Genomic DNA, 22,200 nt, shown 5'->3' on the forward strand with positions numbered 1-22,200 from the left:
TCGTTTCGAACCGATATTGTTGGAAACGGCCGTCCGGCAGGCAATCCATTTACCGCACAAGGTGCGACATCCTCAAATCCCGGCTTCCTAGTTTTCACTGCTCGATTTGCGTTCCGTGTAGAGTTCGCAGTTGCCTTCCCCTTGTGGAAGACTCCCCCAGACGGCGGGAGAGTTGAAAGACTATACGCATCCCACGCAGTCTCCCTCCCTACCGCGAGCCTCTTCGACGACACGGCGATATAAGCCGTATTCTTCCTACTACTATATTTGTGCTGCCGATGGGGAGGTGGGAAGACTAAGTTGCCGGACCGGAGGCTTGGGAGGACTCTTGCAACGGCGCAGTTGACGCTGCAATACGTCCTTCATCCGGGCCGGCAATGGTATCTGTTCCGCGTGTCGTACGGTGCCCACCGGCATCTGATTATCGCATTCAGAGTCAATGGTCTTGGCACCAGTACTGCAACAGGCGACACCTGGCCACGGACGAATAAGTAGGCCCAGGAGTCATGAATCGCCAATCCGCCTGCGGGTGCCATGGGCTGCGGCCATCCACGCAAAGCAAAGAGCTGGTCAACGGATGTTAGGCAATGCGGCAATTACTAGCACGAGTATCATTCCGGATAGATCTTACCCCAGCCGGACTTTACGCCATCGCAAAATGATATAGTTTTGTTTCTAACCCCTCGCCGCCCATTTCCCTGCATCGCTGAGTTGTTGAAAAACTCTAGTTATGTTGAATTAAACGGACAGCCAAACAACAACTCGATCCGTCGATATGTACAGCACCAGCGCTTTCCCATTCCAGCCTCGCTTCTAGGGTGCGGTCATTTACCACGCAGTGATATCTTCCACCTCGGCCTCTCCAAAAGTGCTACTCTTGGTCAGTTGGCCAACGCCGGTGTCCTCCACCTCCTCGCCCTTCTTTTCCATGATATCTGGCAACGTTTGCTTCAAGAAGCCCAGCACGTAGCGGTTCACCTGTTCAAACTGGAGCAGGAACGCATCGTGACCCTCGGGGCTGTCGATTCGCTCGAGTTTAGCGTTCTTGACATGCTCCGCAATCTCCTCTTGTTCCGCAAACGTGAACAGGCCGTCGCTCTCAATACCCAGGACCAGGGTAGGCTGTTCGATCAATGCCAAGGCCTCGGCAATGGTCGGGGCACGGTCACGGGAAACATCGTGCGTATCCAGCTTTCTCGTCATGGCGATGTAGCAGTTGCTGTCGAAACGCTTGACAAACTTCTGTCCCTGATAACGCAGGTAGGATTGCGCGGAGAAGTAGGTCGAGGTAGGGATATTGTCGCCTCCAGTCAGACTCTCCGTCTGGGGGCCATGAAACTGGGGGTCCAGTGTCTCCGTGGCCGTCTGGGCCGGAGTGCCGTCGACTGGCGTTTCTACGGTTCCGCTCTGGCTATTCTGACGCGGGAGGCTGGCCCGCTTGACGTTGTGGCCGTCGTTATGGATGTGGAAGTGCGCCTCGGACGGTGTGCTGGGTCTTGACCTCTCGCGGATTGTTTGCCGTCTGGAAGGGTCGGGGATGTTGCGCCCGAAACGTGACTCGAAAGAGTTGCGGCTGCGGTAGGTCAAAAGAGCAGACATGCGAGCGGCGCCGAGGCCGGTCGATGGGGGGTCATCGAAGGGATAATAGCCGTCGTCGTACTTCGGATCTGCGTAAATGCTCTGCCGTTGGGCTTCACCCCAGCTGATACCCCATGCGCTGTGTCTGCTTGATGTCGCAATGGGCACGATGCATCGGATGTACTCCTTGCCAAGGTACGCCCACTCCAAAACAAACATGCCACCCAACGATCCACCAATGACTGCGGCGACCTGCTTGACGCCAAGGTCGTCCAAGAGGAGCTTGTGAAGGCTGGAATGGGTCAGTCATTTTGCCTCAAGTACAGGTAGAACTCATCCTACTTGACGTCATCGCGGATGGTAGTCAAAGGAAATTCGGGGCCGTAATTGCCCTTTGACGGATCTCCATCCTTAGCAGTAACCGGACTCGCAGTGCCGTAAGGACTTCCGAGGGCGTTCATACAGACGATGAAGAACCGCGATGTGTCGAAGGCTCTGCCGGGGCCTCCAAGAAGAGGTCCCCACCAGTCACTGACATCAGCGCTGCCGGTCAAGGCATGACAGATGACCATGGCATTGTCGCCGTTAGGCGAGAGCTTGCCTCTCGTGGTATAGGCCACAGGGACATTGTGAAGCGTGACGCCCGATTCGAGAGTGAACTCGGGGATGATGGCGAACTGTTGCTCCGGAATCAGGGTAGCAAACGGGTTCTCAGGCTGCGTTTGGGTTCTTTCTTACAGGTATTCAGCAACTGGCCTTATCACTTCAACATGTGGAAACGTTATGCGGTGTGCGACCAAACATGAGGTAAAGGGCAAACGCATGAAAAGCACATTGGGCCGCTCAGTCCGAGATTAAATAAATAAGGGATGTGCAATTGAAGGTTGAGGTAGGATGAGGTAAAGGACCATACTGACCATACTTCGGCTGAGCGCCATTCTGTAGATTTTGCGCAGCCATCCCGATCTCGGAATGAACGAGGGGCAGTATAAGCCTCCAGAATCAGGAGGTAACGCTCGTAAGCTTGATGATGCTGAAGAAGCTACAGGTCAGATAGGTGGAGGGCAAGGTTGCACAGACTCGGACTCTTCAGCAACGTCGAGGTATGCGGGAAAAAAAAGAATCCAGAGATTGAACTTGCTCGGTGTGACTGTGACAGGTCAACGTTCAATCAGAAAAGCCAAAGATTTACGCCGAAAATGGCGGAATAATGTACCGAAGTACGGATGGATACCTTACATTACCTAGGTAGGTAGTCGCCGTATCGGTACCTCTGCAGCGTCGTTTTTGACGGTTCATTGGCTGCGCGGGGCTGATGAGTCAGCGGGCAACCAGTTGATTGGGGGTTAGGATAGATGGCAAGTACTGGGTTACAATCCCGCCGACCGGTACGTACCTATCCGCACGTACACTGTACAGCCTTGCCTTCCGTGAGGCTGTTACCCGTTTGCGGTGGATCTGAAGCTCTGTGATGCAACGGCCTCTTCACGCGAGAAATCGTCCATCATCACCATCCAGCCACATCCCCCCCCCAAAAAAAAACACCAACGTCAGAGCGCGATCCTTGTCCGTGATCATTGCAGCTCTTTTCCTCTTGGGCAAATAATTTCATTGGTCCAACCGTTTGTACTAGCCATTTCAATCTTCTTCTTGCACGGCACTCATCGAGCTGCACGCGACGAGCTTCCCAAATCTTTCAAGCATCAGGTATCTCTCCTTCCGGTCTTCCACGCGCCCAGAATTTTCGAACTCTACTGACTCGGGTTACTACTTACAGAAAGACGCCAGGGGATAAGTCGCGCGTCTCCAATGCTACCTTGAACAATACCGCGACCGAGAGAGCACGATGCCTCCTAAGCGCAAGGCTCGTGGTGGTCTTGTTGGCGAAGGCAACAGACCCTCCCCCCATCGACCTGGAGACATGACCTTAGGTCAACGCGATCGAGATTTTTCCGAGGGCGGTGGAAGAGGTGGCCGCGGTGGTAGGAATAACAGAAGGAATGATCGACGAGACTCCGCTCAAGGACAACTGGCACAAGCACAGTCCGGAAGCCAGTCTGCGAGCGCCTCCCGCGTCACATCTCCGACCGTCTCCCGCCCGCCCCCTACCCCGTCGCAGCCGCAACATCCCGCTCCGACCCCGATGGAGCAAGTGTCTGCCCCGATCTCCCATCCGCCGTCTCCGGTGCCCACAAGCTACTGCTACGAACACATCACCGATGATGCGATCGCTTCATGGTCAAGCGGTGGCAGACAGGCTTTGATCGACCACGGAATCAGTTCGAGGTTGGATGTGGACACTGAGGAACTGACCACTATCTACCAAGAGTTTATTCATGCTGTTGTCGAGGGCCGGCTCTCGCCGGTCGATGCTGGCGCTTGTATGAAGGAGATACTCGGCACCGAATCGCAAGAAATGATTAAGGATTCTTTCTCGTTCGAGCCGCACACCCTCTTTCTCGACACCTTGTCCATCATCTTCGACAACGACCGGAATCTATTCAAACCCCACCTTCGCGATTTTATTCAAATGACTGGCGTTTCGCCCGAACTTGTTCGCCAAACCCTCGATGCTCAGCTGCTTCAAGACCTCGGTCTCATCAGAGAAACCTTTGTAAAGCTTGGAATTAGACATGCGACCAACCTCTTGTACCGACAAGCCAACTACAATCTGCTGCGCGAAGAAAGCGAAGGCTACTCTAAGCTGATGACCGAGCTCTTCACCACAAGCAGCGCAGAGCCACCTACGGCAGAAACGGCTCATGCAGCCTTTGAACGCCTCAAGGGACTGATTGGTACTTTCGACCTCGACGTCGGGAGAGTACTTGACGTTACGCTGGACGTCTTTGCTGCCGTGCTTATAAAGCAGTTCCGGTTCTTTATCAAGCTTCTCCGCGTCAGTTCTTGGTGGCCTCGCAACCAAAACCCTGCCACAATCAGTCATACTGGCGGCCTACCTCCTTGGGCCCTGCCCGATCATTCCCACTGGATGACGAGCGACGAAGCCGAGTTGGCGAATACTGAGCTCAGACGTCAGCGTGACGTTGAGTTTTGGGATCGTGCACGCGAACTTCACATCGATGCCTTCTTCCAGCTTGGAGGAAGGCAAGTCACAGACGATCATCTTAGGCTGTTGGAGGCATCCGAGTCTGCATCTGAGGCCGAAGTCAATGCCGCCTCCGCATGGATGAAAGTCACGAAGACACTTCCTCCACAGGGAAATCGAACGGCCGCTCAGCTTCTTGGCTTCAAGTTGCGATTCTACGCCTCTGATGCCAGAGATCCGGAGGATGTCTTGCCGGCAAATCTTCTCTACCTTGTCGCCCTCCTTGTCAAGGTCGGATTCCTGTCCTTAGTGGATATCTATCCCCATCTGTGGCCCCTCGACGCAGAGATGGACTCGTTGAGGGAAAAGAAGATGAAAGAGCTGGAGGAAAAGGAAAGACAAAGTCGACCGGGCGCTGCACAAAATGCTCTTCTCATGGCTGGCGCGTTGCCTGACGACACGGCACCGCCCCCTACGACGCGCACCAGAGACGCAGCTGGAAAGACTGATGCCGACTCTAAAGCCGATACGGGCACGGACGAGAAGGACACGCTACCGGAACCTATGGAGCAAAAGGCAGCATTACTTACGTGTCTGCTAACGATCGGCGCCATCCCCGAGTCGCTCTTTATCCTCGGTCGTTTCCCTTGGCTTCCGGAGGCCTACCCAGAAATATTAGATCGAATCCACCGCATCCTAAACCACAGCATCGAGAAGGTCTACAAAGAAAGCAAACCCACCGCGGTCGGCTCGGCCGAATGCCCTTCGAAGCCCATTGCCGATGTCGACCAAACCGGCGTTGCGAAAGGCACCATCAAACTAAGCACCACACCGGTCAAGAAGTCGATGAAATGGCCGTTCCCAGACGGTTTCGACGGCAAAGACCAGCACTACAGATTCTATTGGGACGAATGGGCTGATAACATCCCAGTCTGTCAGACGGTCGATGACATCTTCACACTATGCGATACTTTCCTGAATCTCTCTGGTGTCAATATTGGCAAGGACCCTGTATTGCTCGCTAAGCTTGTCAGCATCGGGGCCAAGAGTCTGGCGGAGGACCGCTCTAAAAAAAACATTGACCGATGGCAGGAGCTCTTGCGGCGCATCCTGGTCCCCGCACTCAGTATGACCACAGCCAATGCGGCCGTTGTCAATTCTGTATGGGATTTACTCAAGCTCTATCCCGTCGCGACCCGATATTCAATTTACGCCGAGTGGTTTGAGGGCCAAATCTCCAGATTGCCAGCAATGAAGGCTGCATTTACCCGGACCCGTGTCGAAACCAGAGGAGTAATGAAGCGCATTTCTCTCACTAACCTCAGCGAGATGGCCAAGTCCTTGGCTAAGACCAGTTACTCCTCACCCGGCATTGTCTTCAAGGAAGCACTGGGCCAAATCGAGTCATACGCCAACCTCATTGAAGCGTTCGTCGAATGTGCCAAGTACTTCACCGACTTGGCATACGACGTCCTGGTTTGGTCCTTGATGAGTTCTCTGGGCGGCAAACGAAGTCGCACACAAGAGTCCTCTATCCTGCTGACCAGCAAGTGGCTTCAGGCGCTTTCCAAGTTTGCCGGAAAAGTCTTCAAGCGGTATTCTATTCTGGACCCGACTCCGATTCTTAAATATGTCAACGACCAGCTCTTCCAGGGCAACTCGACTGACCTCATCATTCTCAAGGAGCTCGTGGCGTCCATGGGTGGTGTGGTCCAGGTGCTTGATTTTACCGACGACCAAATTCTGGCCATGTCAGGAGGGGAGGTACTGCGGCGGCAGACGCTTCTCAGTCTTCAAGACAAGCGGTTTGAGTCGACCCGCAGTGCCAAGCGCTTGATGCAGTCGCTCGTTGACTCGAATCTCGCAGGGCGCTTGCTCATCAATGTTGCGCAGTACCGACAGTCTGCCATCTACAAACTTCCAGACGATGAAGCACACATCAAGTATATTGGATCTGTCATCGACGACAGCCACCAGATCTTGGTCCAATACCTCGATCTTCTGCGGACCAATTTGCAGCCCCACGAATTCGACACTCTGGTGCCTGCCATTACCCGTCTCATGGACGAGTTTGGCCTGGACGCAAGTTTAGCATTCCTCATTGGCCGAGAAGGTGTCTCTCACAACATGTTCACCAAGAAGCTCGAATCATTGCCAAGCAGTACCGACGCAGATGGAGACGTTTCTATGGCCCAGAATGCCATCGAGGCAAAAGACACGACCGAAGAGCCGACCGAGCCGGAGGACAAAACAATGACGCCAGCCGAGGTTCGGGAAAAGGCGAAACAGGACTCTTTGCGCCAGATCCATGAGGCCCTCGAACCTATCGTCGAATCAATCCGCTCCATCACACCCGCATCATCATGGACCAAGCTCAGTCCCGAGTTTTATGTTCTGTTCTGGGCACTGCAATTGGGTGACATTGAAGTGCCTGCCGCAAGTTACAACAGTGCTCACAAGAGGCTTTCGAACATGCAAAGAGACCTCAACAGAGACCGCTCAGACATGACCCGCAGCGGCATGAACAAGAAAGAGGCAAAAAAGGCCGAGCTTCTCAAGATCAGCAATGAGCTACCCAAGGAGGCCGACTCTCAGATGAAGCGAGCGCGAGTCGTCCGAGATTACATGTCGGAGCATATGGCAACATGGTTTCCAGGCTCAGCAACCAAGTTAAACGGCATCTCGGACGCAATTCTCGAGCAATGCTTGCTTCCGCGACTTGTACTTTCGGCTAGCGATGCAGAGTACTGCTATGTACTTCTCAAGAAGCTTCACACGTTTGGCGCACCGAACTTCCGGTTGAAAGCGTTGTATGATAGACTCTTCAACGTCAACAGGCTTAGGGCGATGATTTTCACCTGCACCGTCCGCGAAGCCGAGCATCTTGGCAGGTTTCTCAACTGCATCCTGAAAGATCTTGCCAGATGGCATCGCGACACAAACGTTTACGAGAGGGAAGCTGTGGGCAAGCGGAGCTTTTTCCTCGGTTTCGCCTCCGAATTCGATGACAACGGCAAGCCGACATCTTATTATGATCACGCGCAATTCCGAGACATTCTGTATGGATGGCACAACAAGCTCAACCTGGCGTTGAAATCTTGCTTGGGTGGCATGGAGTGGATGCATATTCGCAACGCGATGACGGTGCTCAAGGCTGTTCTCGACTTCTTCCCTGCCGTAACTTTCATGGGCAACCAGTTCATTGAGCAGCTCAAGACAATCACTGAGCGTGAGGCGGCATCGAAGAATGCATCCGCTGGAGAGGAAGGTCATCGAGTAGATCTTTCTGTCGCTGCTCAAGGTGCTCTATCCGAGCTGCAAAGGAGAAAGGCGAAATGGGTGTTGCCAGCCGGCTTCCGACCGAACATGGTAAGCGAAGCAAGTAATCATCTATTCCGGCATATGCTAACATCTTTGGAGAACGGCCAAGCTCAAGGGAAAGCCAAGGATGGCGAGTCTAGCGGTGCAGCTAACCTGCGCCCAACAGCGGCTGAATTCAAGCCAGGATCGGCCAAGTATGTTGTCCTTAGTGCGCTGACACGATTCTCAACTAATGATTTTTCTACAGAATCGCTGCAGAGCAGGAAGACGGAGAAGTCAAAGACAGCAAGGATGCCGAGTCTCAGCCCGCGGCCTCGTCTGCGCCAGGCACACTTACGCAAAAAGACCCCAACCTGCCTCCAAAGCCATCGGCCTCCCCCGTGGAGTCTGCCAAGCCTGTACTTGGACGCGTAGACTTCGGTTCCGCTGCATCAAGCAAGCCATCGACGCCCAAGCCAGCGGCTGCCACTCCGACACAGGGCAATGCGAACCACCGGGATGCATCCAAGTCGACTCCTACGCCCACGGGTCCTGATAGAAGCGCACATAGTCTTCCAAAGCGACCAGACGTCCCCATTCCAGGACATTACGGACGGACTCACTTCACCCCAGACGCGTTGCCGGACCGCCGAGATCAGAGAGAACCACGAGAACCCCGCGGTCCGAGAGACACAAGGGAATCTCGGGATTCTAGAGATCATCGGGACCCGCGAGACACATCGAGAGATCCTAGATTCCCAGAGCCTTCTCGACCCGAACGTGGTCGTGATTTCGCCAATCAAGATAAACGCGGGCCAGATACTCAATCCAGAGAACCCAGCCGCCTTTCAGAGAAAGATTGGCCTTCCAGGCAGGACACGCTGCCTCTCCGCCGCGACCAAGGCGCCCACGAGCGTGACAACCGCCCCTCTCGCGACAGACCAGCACCGACAAACGGACGCACTGCTGAGTCTGGCAGGCTTTCGCGAGAACCCGTTGCCTCCACGCCGCCGCCATCGTCCACTCAAAATCCCCCCGAGGACCCGCCAGTAAACCCTGCCAGACTGGCCCTTATTCAGGCAGATCAGCCAGACCGACCTAGCCGCTCGGAGCGACCACCTCGATCCTCAGAAACAGATCGACGTAGTGGTAGAGTGCCACGTGGTCAAGAGCCACGTGGTTCCGATCAAGATCGCGCCGACATCCTCAATCCGGAGCGCGCTGCATTGATGGGAGACTCGCGGCCAGATCCCCCAGCACGTCCGGCGCGAGATGATCCCAGGGACCGAGGCGTGCCTCGAACGCATTCTCCAAGAAGAAGCGGACGATTCAACCCAGACGTACCAGGTGAAGCTGGCAGAGACGACAGGCATGGCCGTTCCCACCATTCAAACCATCATCCCTCTGGAAGAGATGTACACGGCGAACCTCTTGGTTCTCATCCAAGACCAGACCGCACAACAGATAGGGAAGGAGATCGATTTGGCTCAGACAAAGGCAGAGAAGCCTTCCTTGGTTCGAGTCGAACCGCAGATCCCGACCACAGCAGGAACACCCATCAGGATCAGAATTATGGACGACTGAACCCTATTCAGTCAGTCGTCACGAACGATGTTCCTCTAGGACCTCGTGGTCGTGGCCGAGGAGCAGCCCGAGGCGGTCCCATGGGAACGCCCACCTCAAAGTCTGACGCACGCTTCCCTCAGAACACTGACAACCCAACGCCCGAAGAGAGATACCCGCCTACGGGGCCAGCGTCTGGTAGGGGGCGTCGGAACCAGTACGAGTCCAATGCATTCGTCAACCCGCCGTCTGCGATGACCCCGACGCAGGCCACTCACCCTGATCGAACCCGTACCATGAATTCGGGCCCGACGGGCTCGCCCACGCCATCATCTGGCGGTCCTACATTGGCTCCCGGAATTCATCCTGACCGACTGGCACAGATCGCACCGCCGCCGCCGCCGCCTCCGCCTTCAGGCCAGCCTCCCAGCCATTCCCGACCATCTCTACCACCCATCAATACACTTGACCGCTCATCTGGAGGCCAAGGCAGCAACAGCCGAACACCAACAGGAAACTACCCGGGTCCGACAGACGGTGCGCCTTCTGGGCCGTCCTCCAATGACCGAGGCCGGAGTGGCGGTAGTCGTAGGCAGCTTGCGGGTATTAACAGCACGTTGCAACAAGCACAAGCCAACATGCCGGATAGCAACCGAGCCACCAGCTTGCGCGGGCGTGGAGTCGCCAGGGGTAGTATCGCTGGCTCCGATGCTCAAGTTCTGACAGGCGCATCGCCGGTATCTACACCGACACATGAGCGTCCGGATCCCATCCGTCAAGATAGAGTACAAAGCAACGGTGATGAACAACCACGGGGCGAGCACGACCGTAGCCGACGTGAACATCGGTCGGAACGTGGCCGACACTCGAGGCGGGGCAGTCGCGAGCGGGAGCGCAGTCCCGATCGCGAGAGAGACGCCAAGGAACCGCGTGAACACAGGGACAGAAGGTCTGCAGCACAAGGCCAGTCCAGTACCCGCGATGACCGCGAGCCCCGGCGATCTGGCCGAGAACTATCCAGCAGCACCAGGGACCCCCATGTCAACGCTCCTCATGGCGTTAGCCGAGAGAGCATGGGTGGCAGCCGCGAGCCGCGTCATCGCAGCGACCGCGGAGAAGGTGGACGTGGAGAAGGTGGTTCGGGCGGAAGAAGCGAAGAATGGGGTGGAAGTGCGCGCGGCGCATCTAGGACAGGACCGCGCGAAGGGGGATCGAGGCCGACCGACGATCGACGCGAGTCGCGCGAAGACCGAGGGCGAAAGCGGAGGAGCGAAGATGCTGTCGGTCTCTCGAACGATCGCGAGAAGAGGCAGAGACGTTAGAAGTCTCAGGCCCTAGAACATAAGCAGGAGCGCACTGAAACTCGACATGAAGGAAGGGAATTTCGACAAGAGAAAAAGTAATGTTGCTGCGCGGAAAAGATGAAGATGCCATTGGTCAACACGACGACGCGCACATAGAATGGACGAGAAAGAGACCGCGCTCCTCAACGAAAAAAACATTCGTTATCGCTTTTTTTTTTCTTTTTTTTTTTTGCGTGCTTTTATTATCTACGAGTATTACTTTTTTTCTTGGAGGATTTGCACGACCGGCACCGGTCACGAAGAGGCAAAGACCGGATTCACATTCAGATACACACAAAACCAATCCACTCAGTGTCCAAAAAAAAACCACAACATTGTTCAGAACCATCAGGATTGCCAAAAGAAGAGGCCTTGGAATTTGAGCGAGACAAAGGAACAAGATGATGACTCGACCTCCGGTTTGCTTCGACTCCTCCCGGGGCATTGCATGGCAAACAGGGCTGCCTTTCGTAATGATTCATCCCTTGGCAAAAAAGAGAAAAACGAAGCGATTATTATTATATGATACCCCAAAAACGGTTCTGTTTTGCCGCCGCACTTTGTACAACGACCAAGCCAAAAGGGGACTCTCTAAGTGAACGAAGGATCGAAGCTCCCGTTCGCCGAGATATGGCAACATGTAAAGATATGAATTGAGAAAAGAAGAAGAAAACACACGTTGCGCGAAAGACGGAACGGGGCGTGGTCAGCGTTCAGTAAAACCCCGGTAGGACTGATGCCAACGGAAGAAAGGGGGGAGGGAAGCAAGAGCAATGGAAAGGCTAGTTACAATGGAAATGACAGCGGCAACGCATTGTATAACTGTACAAGACGGCAGAGTAGAGAACGAGTGGTGGCACCCGTCCGGTTCCGAAGGCGGACGGGAGCAGAGGAAAAGGGGGGGGGGGGGAAGAAAATGGCGGATATGCGGATAGTCATGGGAGGAGAATGGGGACGGTTCAGCTTGAGAGAAGCCGATGGTTCGGGCTTGGTCAAAAAATGGTGTGGTGTCAACCCCGACACGTGTTGAATGCGTTGGAATGTGTGAAGCCTTACCTCATGCCGCGGCTGTGTGATGACGAAGACGACGACGATGGTGATGGCGTCTAACGTGTCGTGCAGAAGGAATCCCAGGGGCAAGAGGGGTAAAGATCGCGCCCCCTGTCGAGAATTCTCGCTCTTGGTGCTGGTCAGAACTCACATGCGAGCAGCAGATCTCCATTTCCCTCCTCTGCTGGATTCCCGATAACCAATCCGCATATGGTTGTCAACGGCGATGCGGACGGGCGTCGACGCCAGTCCGGACGCCGTGGTACTCGAAATATAAAACTAGCATAGGCCCTTGCCGGCAGAAGCTCATGGGATCACGGCGGCGCATGGATGGAAGGGTTCACACTGAATTTGACAATCTATTTCATTAAAATCGATTTGTTTCATTTCCAATCAATCGGAATGAAAAATGTTGTGGTATCTCGTAAGGAATCAAAACGCCATTTCCCATGCATGCCAAAAATAAACACCCAACGGCCGAATATCGTGTAGCTCCCATAATGTGAGGACCATCTCTCTGACGGAAAATCAGTATCGTTGACCAGATTTTGACCAACTGCGCTGATATATGCATTACATCAATTAGAAGGCCGTCCCGGGTCTCGGTTCCTCGTATGGTTGGTTCCCACGTGCTGGTTGTCCGTGCCCATGAGAATCGCCCAAGGTCGACCCAAGAACAGGGCTTTCGGGCAGTATGGCAGGATTGGCGGGGCTTTGTGGTCCCCAAAGCGCCTCTCCGATCCGCTGCTGCGTCAAGTCACGCGGCCCCGCTATCGGGCTCGTCGATGGGGGTGATGGCCTCTCCCAGTTGGCGTTCGGGCCCTGGCGGATGTGGTGCACAGGGGCCATGCCCGTCTCGTGGAAGCCTTGGTTCTGGTACGGCGGGATCGATACCATGGGCGACATCGGAGAGTGTGGGCGCTGTGGGCGGCGCGGCGGAGACATCTGTGAGGGGTTCGGCTGCGCGTGAGCAATGAGGCTGTCGCTCTCGTGGTGCGGGCGCGCAGGCCGGGGAGGCGGTCGCGAGGGCTGCAGGAATGTGCTGCGGCGGAATTCGTGGGCAATGGGGAGGTGATCTGTGCTCTTGAGACCAGCAGGATGATACGCAGTGTCGCCGCCCTTGTCGAGGTCGTCCATGTCTACGCCGGCAGCGGACTTGTAGCTGGGGTCCTCCTTGCGACGCTTGACACCACAGAGGAGCCAGCGCATACCACGTCCGAATGCCTTTACGAAGTCCCAGAGGTTGAGAGCATCTCCAATAGCGCGGAGACCCATCCAGCCACCGCTGGGGGCGGAGTGGACATTTTCGCGCAGATGCGCGTTGATGTCGCGGGCGTCGGGTGATGGGTAGAATGTGGTTTTGGCGCCGGGCATGTAGGGAGCGTATGGGAAGGCCCAGAGGTGAAGAAGAGCGAACAGGGCCATCTCGAAACAGAGAAGAAGGGCGGGAATGCCGACTTTGATATCGGGATATGCGAGAACCCGGTTCGCATGGACGAGGTCGAGAGTAGACGTAGCTACTGAGATGCATGTGACCTGCCAAAAGGAGAAGAAGACGACGAGCTTGATGGCAAGAACCTTTAGGAAAGGCGAGTGCTCCTTGAGGGCCTCGCGCATCTGTATGTAGAACTGGATGACACAATACATAGCAATGGTAACAGCCAGACAGTTTATGGAGATAACCTGCGGATGTTAGCCAGGACGGATCTTGAAGCTATTAGGAGGAGCGCACTTACCCAAATGTGAGCAAAGACGGGGTTGTTGGAGCTCTCGCAGTAGCGGTGGAAGTACTGGGTCACAACGGCCGTAACTGTCATGGCGACGCGGATAAAGACGTATTGGTAGACGCCAATCCAGATGACATTGAACCATGTCAGGCCACTCTTGGGGGTGCGCCACGGGCCCCTCTGCCCTCCGCAGCACTTGGCGAACCAGTTAAGGGGCCAAACCCAGGGCTTGATGGGATACAAGTTGCGGAAGTAGTCCTTTTGGGTGTGTACGTCCGGGGCGAGGTAGTGGCACATGAGGGAGAAGAAGGAGGCGATGGCGAAGGCCTCATAGCAGTCGCTCATGAGTTGGAAGTAGACGGCATGCCAGTAGTAATATAGCTGGAGGAATGAGGAGGCGGCGTAGACGGGGATCATGAGGAGGATGCGGATGATCTGGCGCTGCTCACGGGGCTTGGTATAATTGACGGAGTGCATGAAGATGAGGTAGAAGGATAGGGAGATGGCGATGATGGTACAGGAGCCGGCGATGACGAGGGCGAGGTCATGGAATGTCAGAGGGCCAGCGACGAGGATCTCGGAGCCAGGAAGGACTGATGGACGAGCATGTTAGCTTTGGACTGGTGTGAGTTTTCCAGGCCGCTTGGCAAATGTTTCAAAGGAAAGGCCCGGCAGGATGACGTACTCCTCAGCTCCTCGAGCGTTGAATTGCATGTCAGGTTCATGATGACGGGCCACGGCCCTAAGGAGAAGGGTCGTCTTCGGTTGATGATTGTAGACGGAACAGACGACTCGGAGCCGGGCGAAGAGCGGAAGAAGCAAGACAAGATGGTGATAAGGGACCGGCGTCGCTCGGTGTGGAGGGCGACGGGTGGGTTGAGCGGATATGACGATCGCCAAGATTTGTTAGACGCAGGAACGAGCGGTTGTCGATCTTGGCAGATGTTGAGTTGCCTCGTGGCGTTCGAATGCGTCGGCAGGGGCCGCGTGCTCAGAGTGTTAAACGGGCAGGCGTAGTAGAATCTGGGCTCTATCGTCTAGCGAGGCGCGCTCTTATCCTGCTCTTTTTCTCAATGGGATGCGGCAGCTATGCAGCGATGGTCGCTCGTCTTTGGTTTCGTGGCAAGCAGGGTTGGTTGTATTCGGGGGGTCGTTATAATTGAGTGTGCCTCCAATCAATGGTCCCCATCCAGTCCGCCAACAATATTGCCCAGGCCGATCCTTCTCTTACGCAATCCCACGGCGAAATCAAACGCGCGTCGCACAGCTACAGTCAGGTATCGGTTGTGGTCGTATTCCGGGGTCGTGGCCGTTGCCGTTTTCGAGTATCGACGTCGCTCTGGTCTTCGAGGGGGAATGGTCTTGGGACAAAATTGTGGTGTAGTGGATTGCGGCCGTGGGCGTATCCCGCGCGAACAGGTAGGGAGAAGGGAAGAAGGAAGGAAGGAAAGAATAAACAAAATACGCACTAGAGAAGGGGGGAGGGGAAGGGGGGAGGTAGGGGGGGGTGATAAGAGACAGACAGACAGACAGACAGACTACTTGGTTGTCGTGGGTATGGAAAAGAGAGATGAAGCGACGATGGAATGAATGGGTGCGAAAGCGGAGGGGAGAAAAGACACAGGCATACGGATACACTACACTACGGATAAACTACACTACACTACACTACACTACACTACTACCTACACGCGCAGTCAAATCAGCCACCCACGCACGACACACGACGCAAACAACAGCAGAGAGGCAGGGTAGCAAGGAAGGAGGAGCCAGACCACCAGCATCCGGTGTTCGGTTCGCCCATCTCGTCTCGCACCCTTCTCAGGAGAGAGAGTGAACGCCTCCTACCCTTCCACCGTTTGACGAGTGGGCTGTGTGCCAAGGCTTCGCTAAAGCGGACGCCCGGCTAAGATTACAAGGGCCACCCTATCAACGTCCAAGTCCAGTCTGCAAGCAGCAGCAGCAGCGAGACGAGACGGCAACGAGAGCGAAGCCCCTTCTCCAGCAGTAGGCGAACAACGCAGCAACGCAGCAATGCAACGCAGCTTCCCTTCAGCCTTCAGGGGGGTTCCCTTCCACCCTCGGCGCAAGTGTCGTCCATGTGAAGTGCTTCAACATTACATTGCCAGTGCTTCATCTCATCAACATTGCTACCTTAAGTTGCCACGTATGTGAGGTTAGGTAGTGTGTGGTCCCCAGACGATTAGTCACTTTCATCTCCCGCCGGCTTGGACGGGAGGTCGCGCCTGACTGACTACCACCCTAGATAACCTACGCATCGTGAGGCGTCGTCCCCCGAAGAGTGAACGCGTACGTACCTTTTACAGGGGGGGTAGCATCTCATTCCCATTTTCCTGATACCTACCCTACCTACCTATTTCTCTACAAACGTACCCAAGCCTAGCAGGGTCAAGGATGAGTGGGATCCACGCGACGGGTTCCCTCCTTCTCTCTCATCCTCCTGCCTGAGTTTGAGTAGGCATTTGGAAACCAAGGGGGGTAACAGAGCAGAGGAGGGAAGGGAAAGGACAACCCGGCCTCAAACAAAATTCTCCGAATAAGGTGATGCACCATGTGCGCGATGTCCCCCCAATGCAGGGACTCGACCTCCTCAATTCCTTTAAACCTTGGCTGCCCATAACCGTCATTCGTCCGAGGAATTTTACATTCCTGTCAAATCTTTTTTCAGTTTTCGGTTGACTTTTTTTCTTTCTTTCTTGTGCAGTGCAGCATAGGCAAAGCATCCACGCTGATGAGGAGATGAACACACACACATCCGCGGACGGACTAGGAAACTACGTCACATGCCGGTGGGTTTTTTTTTTCTTTTCTTCATTCCCTTATGCCAAGGCCGTGTGCATCCGCCGAGCCCCTAGAACGCGACCCGCACTTGCCGAGCGCGTGCATGTACGTACACGATGTCGCCCTAACTACCTACCTCCATACCCAGGCACCTAGGTACCCTTGTGCGAAGAAGCTGAGATGAAGCTATTCCCACTTCCCCCCTCAGCCACGTTTTTGTCAAGGCATCGCCGGTAATCACTGCCCTTTTACGGAAAGGTTAGCGAGCGGCCATGCACCCCGCAGACGAACCAAAACAGACAGTCTCGTATCCTAAACGTAATTCCGCAAGTATTTCGTGACCCAGGCTCAACGACGACTAACCGAGGCTGGGATACCTCCTACTTTGCTGGGTGGGAAACCGAGACTCTCTCTCTCTCTCTCTCTCTCTCATATCCTTTTGGATAGCGGCTTTGCCTCTTTCTGAAACACAATTGTGTCACCACCACAGTGACGCCAAGTCTTAGATCAACACTATGTAATTCGGCCCTCTTTCACGATCACCCCCAACCCCAGCCCCAGCCCCTACCCAGTCCAGCTCGTTTCGAAACATGCATCTTTCCCTTCTGTCCCCCCCCCCCCCCTGGGTCCCGTGATCCGATCCACGTTTATCTCACTTGGCTGATGCTGCCCATAAGGGATGGACGAGGCCAACCATCGACGCCGCTCGATGCAGTTTTGCATTCAACACCCTTCCATAACCTCGACAGCGCGCCGTGCGCCACTGACCCAGTGTGTGATCCTCCCGGCCATCGTGTCCGATCAGTACGGGATAAACACCAGCTATGTTGAGCCTCATCAGCTTACCTCCCCACATCCATACAGAGAGAGAGAGAGAGAGAGACCAACACCACCCCCCCTTTTCTACAGCCTCTAAACGTCATTTTCTAGACCACCGTCGTCACGACCGCTCCACGATGGGTGCCCGAGGAAAGAAGGCCTTATGAAACCATTGCCGTCCCTCGCACTCAACTTTCACATGCAAGTCCGCCTCTCTCACTCTCTCTCGCTACCCCTAATCTAACGCGGATGGGGGGAGGAAATCTCTGCAAAATTAAACCAGCGCCGCGAAATGACGTGAACCACGGCACGCACGACACCTAACTTTTTGTACGTCAGCAACGCAGCAGCCCGGCTGCGCAGCCATCCCATCACCATTCCCATCCCATCCTATTGTTCTCCTAGCACTCTACAGCAAAAAGGTTGCGATCGGCCAACACCTGTGTGCTTTAGGTACACACACACACACACACACACATACACACACGCTCTTCCCCCCCTCGTTCACGGCCTATCCGTGCAGCTTCCGACCCTCCATCTTCATCTGATCCCCATCCTCTTCAGCTGTCAGTCATATGTCCGCGAGCCACAGCTGAGGGCGACTGCATCCCAAATGGACTCCGTTCAACGCACACGTTGACGGGAATGGGGGAGCCTGGCATCTCCCTACGCCAATTCATACAACGTTGTCCCGGTTTCTCGTATTTCCCGTAGTAGATACGCTCCAAAGGGCCTCTGCTCGAACCAGCAATAAGCAAAGAACCAATCACCGAGACATCGGAGCCGGCTTCGAGCTAGGCTGACCTTAGGAACCTGTTTCAAGCGGCATTCAAGTGTAAATGAAACGTGTTTGTACGTGTCCTTGTGTGATTAATATTCTTGCAACTACGTAGAAGAAAAGATATCCCGTCGTGATCCAATGGCAATCATGACGATCGTGCTGTTTGACTGTACAAGAAAACCTGTTGGTTTGCTACACAGCTTGCAGCCTTGGGTGGCTCGCCAGACGCAGCTCCTCCAACTTGGTGCTACCTTCTCCCACCTTGGTCATCCTATTGTTTGTCATGATAACTTTGTGTCAACCATTAGCTGTGCGCTGTGAGAAGCGATGTCGAATCGTGCCAAATTGTAACCAATCCCTTCCATCTCAGCCACTGGTGTCCGCCTAGTCCGTGTCTCGTGTAAGGCGTATGTACAGATTGCTGCTCAACATCATGACTGTGAACTCGCGATCGGATCTCAACCCAAAATGGATGAAGAGCTTTCCCTCTCTCTCCACCCACTTAGTTGAAGTATGAAAACCGCACGTCTCCTGGTGCATTTTTTATGCTGTGCAGTCGCAACCCCGGGGTCTTAGGCAGAACGCAGAGGATGCAGAAATGAAATTATCGAAGCTGCCAGCTGGCGTTCTCTGATTGCTCGAGTGATATGTTCGTGTTCGTCATCTAAGGGCCTTGTGCCCACCGTGTCTTGACGCAAATATCGATCTTCTCCAAAAGAAACTCTCTCATGTCCGGTGTTGCCCGCGAGTGACCATCATCCAATGCCCTCTCTCATGGACTCTCATGTGAAGTGGAAATCGAAACGCCGTCCTGGTATCTCAAAAGCGCAATGCAAAGACCGAAATTTGTACCGGGGTCGATTTCGTGTAGGTCGTCAACGATGATGTAATTTCTCGTCATTTTGGTCCGCCCGATGCCGCGTTGATCCTTCATTCTGGGTCAGGGTTGGTCGCCCGCAGGACCGGCTGGTGAACCTTGCGCGAATAATCTTGGTCGTCGCGTAGGGTGTTGATACTTTCCGCGCTCTTGTTTCGTACGTACAAGCCCCTCGGAAGAGGATCCAGGCGAGGGTCGTGTGCGAGCAGTCGGCTTCTTCGTTGTTCGCCGGTCGCATCGGGGTCCCATCGTCCTCCATCCACAGTAACAACCATTTCGGGATTGCGTGGCGATCCGGTCATACCAGCAGAGCTACCCCGATGACTGGGCTCGTCATACTTGTCGTTCTCATTCTCGCGTTGTCTCCGTCGTCTGAAGAACAAGAAAAGCACTATTCCTGCCAGGGCCACAACAGCGCCAATAACACCCACCACAATCCCCACGACGGCGCCCGTGGTCGGCCCATTCGATGACGGTTGGTTGGAGGGGCTCAGTTCCGAGGCGCCCGTTGCTCCCTCGTTTGCTGTGGCCGTTGGCGTAACGGTGACAGTTCGTACTATACCGTTGGCGGTCACGGTCTGGACAGTCGTTCCAGGCTTTCTTGTGGTCTGAAACTTGAGTCAGCGTTCATCCTTTGGCCAAATAACCCGTTATTTTGTCAAATGTTGGCAGTGAGTCACGGCAACTCTGCTGGGACTACGAGAGCATACAGATGTTGTAGATGTGGTCGTTTCAGGCTCCGAAGTTGTTGGGGCCTGAACGATCTCAGTTTTTGTGATGATTTGGACGGTGGTTGGAGGCGGGGCCGGAGGGGCCTGATTTCCAGACGATTAAGCCAATGTATCGCACGTTGGGGGGATAAGATGGAGTGTGATAGCGATATCGGGAACGGGTTTGGGGAAGGGTATTATCCAATATCACGCATATAGTTCACTGAGCATGGGACATGGCGGGAATACTCACTGTGGTGGAAGAAGTAGTAGAGGGGGGTGCTGGAGACAGCGTGCTGCCGCTGTCGCTGTCGCTGCCGCCTCCACCTCCGCCTCCGCTGCCCGCGGTGCTGGTAGGAGCCTTGGCGAGGGCCAGATAGCCATAGTAGTTGGGTCTTGCGCCGCAGTGCTCGATGTCGTAGCCGGGGCAAATGTCGTTACATTTGTCGCTGACTTCCGCTTCGGTTGACGGCGCTGGGGCGACATCTGAGCACCAGCACGATTGCCATTGCACGATTGCAAAGGCAAAGTTTTGGCCTCTGCAAAAATCTTGGCAGAGTCCGTTCGACTGCCATGTGCTGAGATCTTAAATAGGTTGTCAGCATCAACGTCAATCAAGAGGTGCCCGTAAACATAGACAATGGCCTAAAAGCTGCCATATACATGGCAGGCTGTGTAGCAAAGCCGCCGCGCTTCTCGAAGGGGTGGTGACATACTTGCGTTCGTGAAAGCCGTATTTTGGCTAGAGCACAGCGTCTGCGTCAGTTGTCGAGGGAGGAGAAGATCGGGCTCGGGCGCGGCTTGAGATAGGGCCGACCATGAAAGGAAGACGAGGATCAAAGTGCCCAAGAAGCTCGTGGTGCGTGTGGCGAAGGACATGATGGTGAAGTCTAGGCGGGCGATTCTGTTGACTGCCATGAGAACATTGGTCAGCGTCCGTATTCAGGACAGAGGGGACGTGGGCGCTTCAGGTTCGGGGGTCAACCTCGGGTCCGACGACAGGGCAAGCCTGGAGCCTTTGCACTCACAATTCCTGTAGTCAGGCCCTCACAAAGCGGACATTTGACGTCTGTAGGGGTCGGCGAAAGGCGGGATGAAAAGTTCGAGAGTGGCCTCAAAACCAAGGTGCTGCACCTGTCCTACACGGCCTGGCCAAGCGAGCGGGAAACCGCAGTTGAGTCGACGCAAACGCGAAGACGACAAAGACGTCAATTATCGTGAAGAGAAACCCCAGAACAGGCAGGCGGGGAGAAGGGTTCTTGTGTGCGGTCTTTTTGAATGCTAAAAGGGCCTCGGACAGGGTGCCTGCTAAAACGACGACGAGGCCGGGAGCGATGGAAAAGAGAATATCGGGGGAGGAATCGGTCGCGTCGTGGCGTCGGTGGAAGATGTGTTGGCGCCAAGTATGGGCGGAGAGTGTGAAAAGGTGAGAGTGTTCAGATGTGAAATCCAAAGTGAACCCGGCGAATGATACTAGCAACGCGGCCAAGCAACGACCAGGAACTGAGTCGACGGCCCCTAGAGACACAACTAGCGCGCGGATTTCGGAATAGGAACTGGAGACGTCTGAGACAGGAGCAAGACGGCCGGCCAGGTGCACAACAGGACCGAGTATAATTGTGGTTCTCCCTCTTGCTCAATAAGTATGGATGAGAACAGGCGTCCGTTTTGGTTTTCTTCTTCCTTTGGGAACCGGAGTAATTAAGGTGTGGCCTGGGGGCTAGAGCCGAGGATGCGCACAAGGTCGGTCAGTCGGTCAGGGGCTGTGAGGTATTATGGTTGGCGGCGGCGTCGGTGACCCTGTGATAGATGGTAGGTTTGAGGGAAGGGGGGGAAAGATGAGTGAGGGTGAGGGTGAGGGTGAGGTTGGAGAAGTGGTGAAAGTAAGGTAGGCTTGGGTAGAAAAGAAACAGGTGCCAAGGCGACGGAAGCGAGAAAGGCAGGCAAGGAAGGTAGCAAGCGAGTGAGGTGGTGCCGCGCAGGGCGAGGGTATCGACCGTCGATTAGTAGGTAGGTATCTAATCCGATCTGGTATCTGCAGCACGGGTACGGATACCCAGCGTAGGTAGGTAGGTACGTGGGGGAGATGCAAAGGGCTGCGGCAACAAGGAAGGAGCATCCGTAGGTACTTGGTAGTTTAGGTAGGTGACACCCTCGGACAGAAGCAAGGGCAGGGAAGGAAACGAGAGAGTGGTAGCGGCACTGCAGCGAAGCGAAGGGATTGTGGTGGTGGTGTTGTTGTTGTTTTTGGTGTCTCTCGTTCTACCCGCGGGGGGTGCTGGCAGCCAAAGGCGCGAAGGCGGAGTACCTGAGGCGTTACCCGCAACGCAGAAGATAAAAATACAGTAAAATGGGAAACAATGGAGGAAAAAAAGTAAGGTTGAAAAAAAATAAAAATAAAAAATCCCCCAAGTGAAAGGGGGGGTGTGTGTGTGGAACGGATGGAGCTAAGCAAAAGGTACCCGCAGATACTAGTGTACGAATACAGATAGACGACGGAGGGAGGGGGAAAGAGAAACACCAGGGCCAAACAAGGAAGAAGGAGAAGGAGAGAGTCAAGCGTCGAAGATGAAAAGGTGGTGGCTCGGGAGAGGGAGAAGGTTA

At 54.8% G+C, this 22,200-nt stretch overlaps 5 protein-coding genes across 5 annotated transcripts; 2 read left to right on the forward strand and 3 right to left on the reverse strand.

Moving 5' to 3' along the window:
* Positions 1-635: 635 nt before the first annotated feature.
* On the reverse strand, positions 636-2,811 carry LY79DRAFT_550275 (homoserine O-acetyltransferase). Its single transcript, XM_060557552.1, has 3 exons — positions 2,496-2,811; positions 1,921-2,311; positions 636-1,870 (listed from the first exon to the last, which is right to left on the reverse strand). Exons 1-3 carry the CDS (start codon positions 2,536-2,538, stop codon positions 829-831), a joined length of 1,476 nt encoding a protein of 491 aa, XP_060415475.1. The 5' UTR covers positions 2,539-2,811; the 3' UTR covers positions 636-828.
* A 613-nt stretch (positions 2,812-3,424) lies between these two features.
* LY79DRAFT_512965 (THO complex subunit 2) lies at positions 3,425-10,809 on the forward strand (the record flags this gene model as incomplete). The annotated part of the gene is made up of 3 exons (XM_060554441.1): positions 3,425-7,993; positions 8,045-8,139; positions 8,193-10,809. 3 exons carry the CDS (start codon positions 3,425-3,427, stop codon positions 10,807-10,809), a joined length of 7,281 nt encoding a protein of 2,426 aa, XP_060415476.1.
* Positions 10,810-12,229: 1,420 nt separating this feature from the next.
* LY79DRAFT_163230 (organic solute transporter Ostalpha-domain-containing protein) lies at positions 12,230-14,390 on the reverse strand. The gene is made up of 2 exons (XM_060551162.1): positions 13,617-14,390; positions 12,230-13,563 (listed from the first exon to the last, which is right to left on the reverse strand). The coding sequence occupies exons 1-2, from the start codon at positions 14,082-14,084 to the stop codon at positions 12,463-12,465; spliced, it is 1,569 nt and encodes a 522-aa protein (XP_060415477.1). The 5' UTR covers positions 14,085-14,390; the 3' UTR covers positions 12,230-12,462.
* Positions 14,391-15,236, forward strand: LY79DRAFT_163229 (uncharacterized protein). The gene has a single exon (XM_060551161.1). It carries the CDS (start codon positions 14,697-14,699, stop codon positions 15,195-15,197), a length of 501 nt encoding a protein of 166 aa, XP_060415478.1. The 5' UTR covers positions 14,391-14,696; the 3' UTR covers positions 15,198-15,236.
* A 3,703-nt stretch (positions 15,237-18,939) lies between these two features.
* On the reverse strand, positions 18,940-20,475 carry LY79DRAFT_589405 (uncharacterized protein; the record flags this gene model as incomplete). Its single annotated transcript, XM_060561026.1, has 4 exons — positions 18,940-19,500; positions 19,597-19,701; positions 19,850-20,181; positions 20,313-20,475. The coding sequence occupies 4 exons, from the start codon at positions 20,473-20,475 to the stop codon at positions 18,940-18,942; spliced, it is 1,161 nt and encodes a 386-aa protein (XP_060415479.1).
* Between the last annotated feature and the right edge of the window lie 1,725 nt (positions 20,476-22,200).

The sequence above is a fragment of the Colletotrichum navitas genome, assembly GCF_030913465.1.
Source record: "Colletotrichum navitas strain CBS 125086 chromosome Unknown LY79scaffold_21, whole genome shotgun sequence".
Taxonomy (NCBI): domain Eukaryota; kingdom Fungi; phylum Ascomycota; class Sordariomycetes; order Glomerellales; family Glomerellaceae; genus Colletotrichum; species Colletotrichum navitas.

What these genes read in the sequence shown, in the direction of transcription:
- LY79DRAFT_163229 (XM_060551161.1), top strand. Translation starts at nt 14,697, where the DNA reads ATGCAGCGATGGTCGCTCGTCTTTGGTTTCGTGGCAAGCAGGGTTGGT.
- LY79DRAFT_550275 (XM_060557552.1), bottom strand. Translation starts at nt 2,538, where the DNA reads ATGGCTGCGCAAAATCTACAGAATGGCGCTCAGCCGAAGTATG. An exon ending in TGGCGCTCAGCCGAAGTATG is followed by an intron (nt 2,312 to 2,495) that starts GTCAGTATGGTC and finishes AATACCTGTAAG; the next exon opens with AAAGAACCCAAACGCAGCCT. An exon ending in ACCATCCGCGATGACGTCAA is followed by an intron (nt 1,871 to 1,920) that starts GTAGGATGAGTT and finishes GACCCATTCCAG; the next exon opens with CCTTCACAAGCTCCTCTTGG.
- LY79DRAFT_163230 (XM_060551162.1), bottom strand. Translation starts at nt 14,084, where the DNA reads ATGCACTCCGTCAATTATACCAAGCCCCGTGAGCAGCGCCAGATCATC. An exon ending in CCGTCTTTGCTCACATTTGG is followed by an intron (nt 13,564 to 13,616) that starts GTAAGTGCGCTC and finishes TAACATCCGCAG; the next exon opens with GTTATCTCCATAAACTGTCT.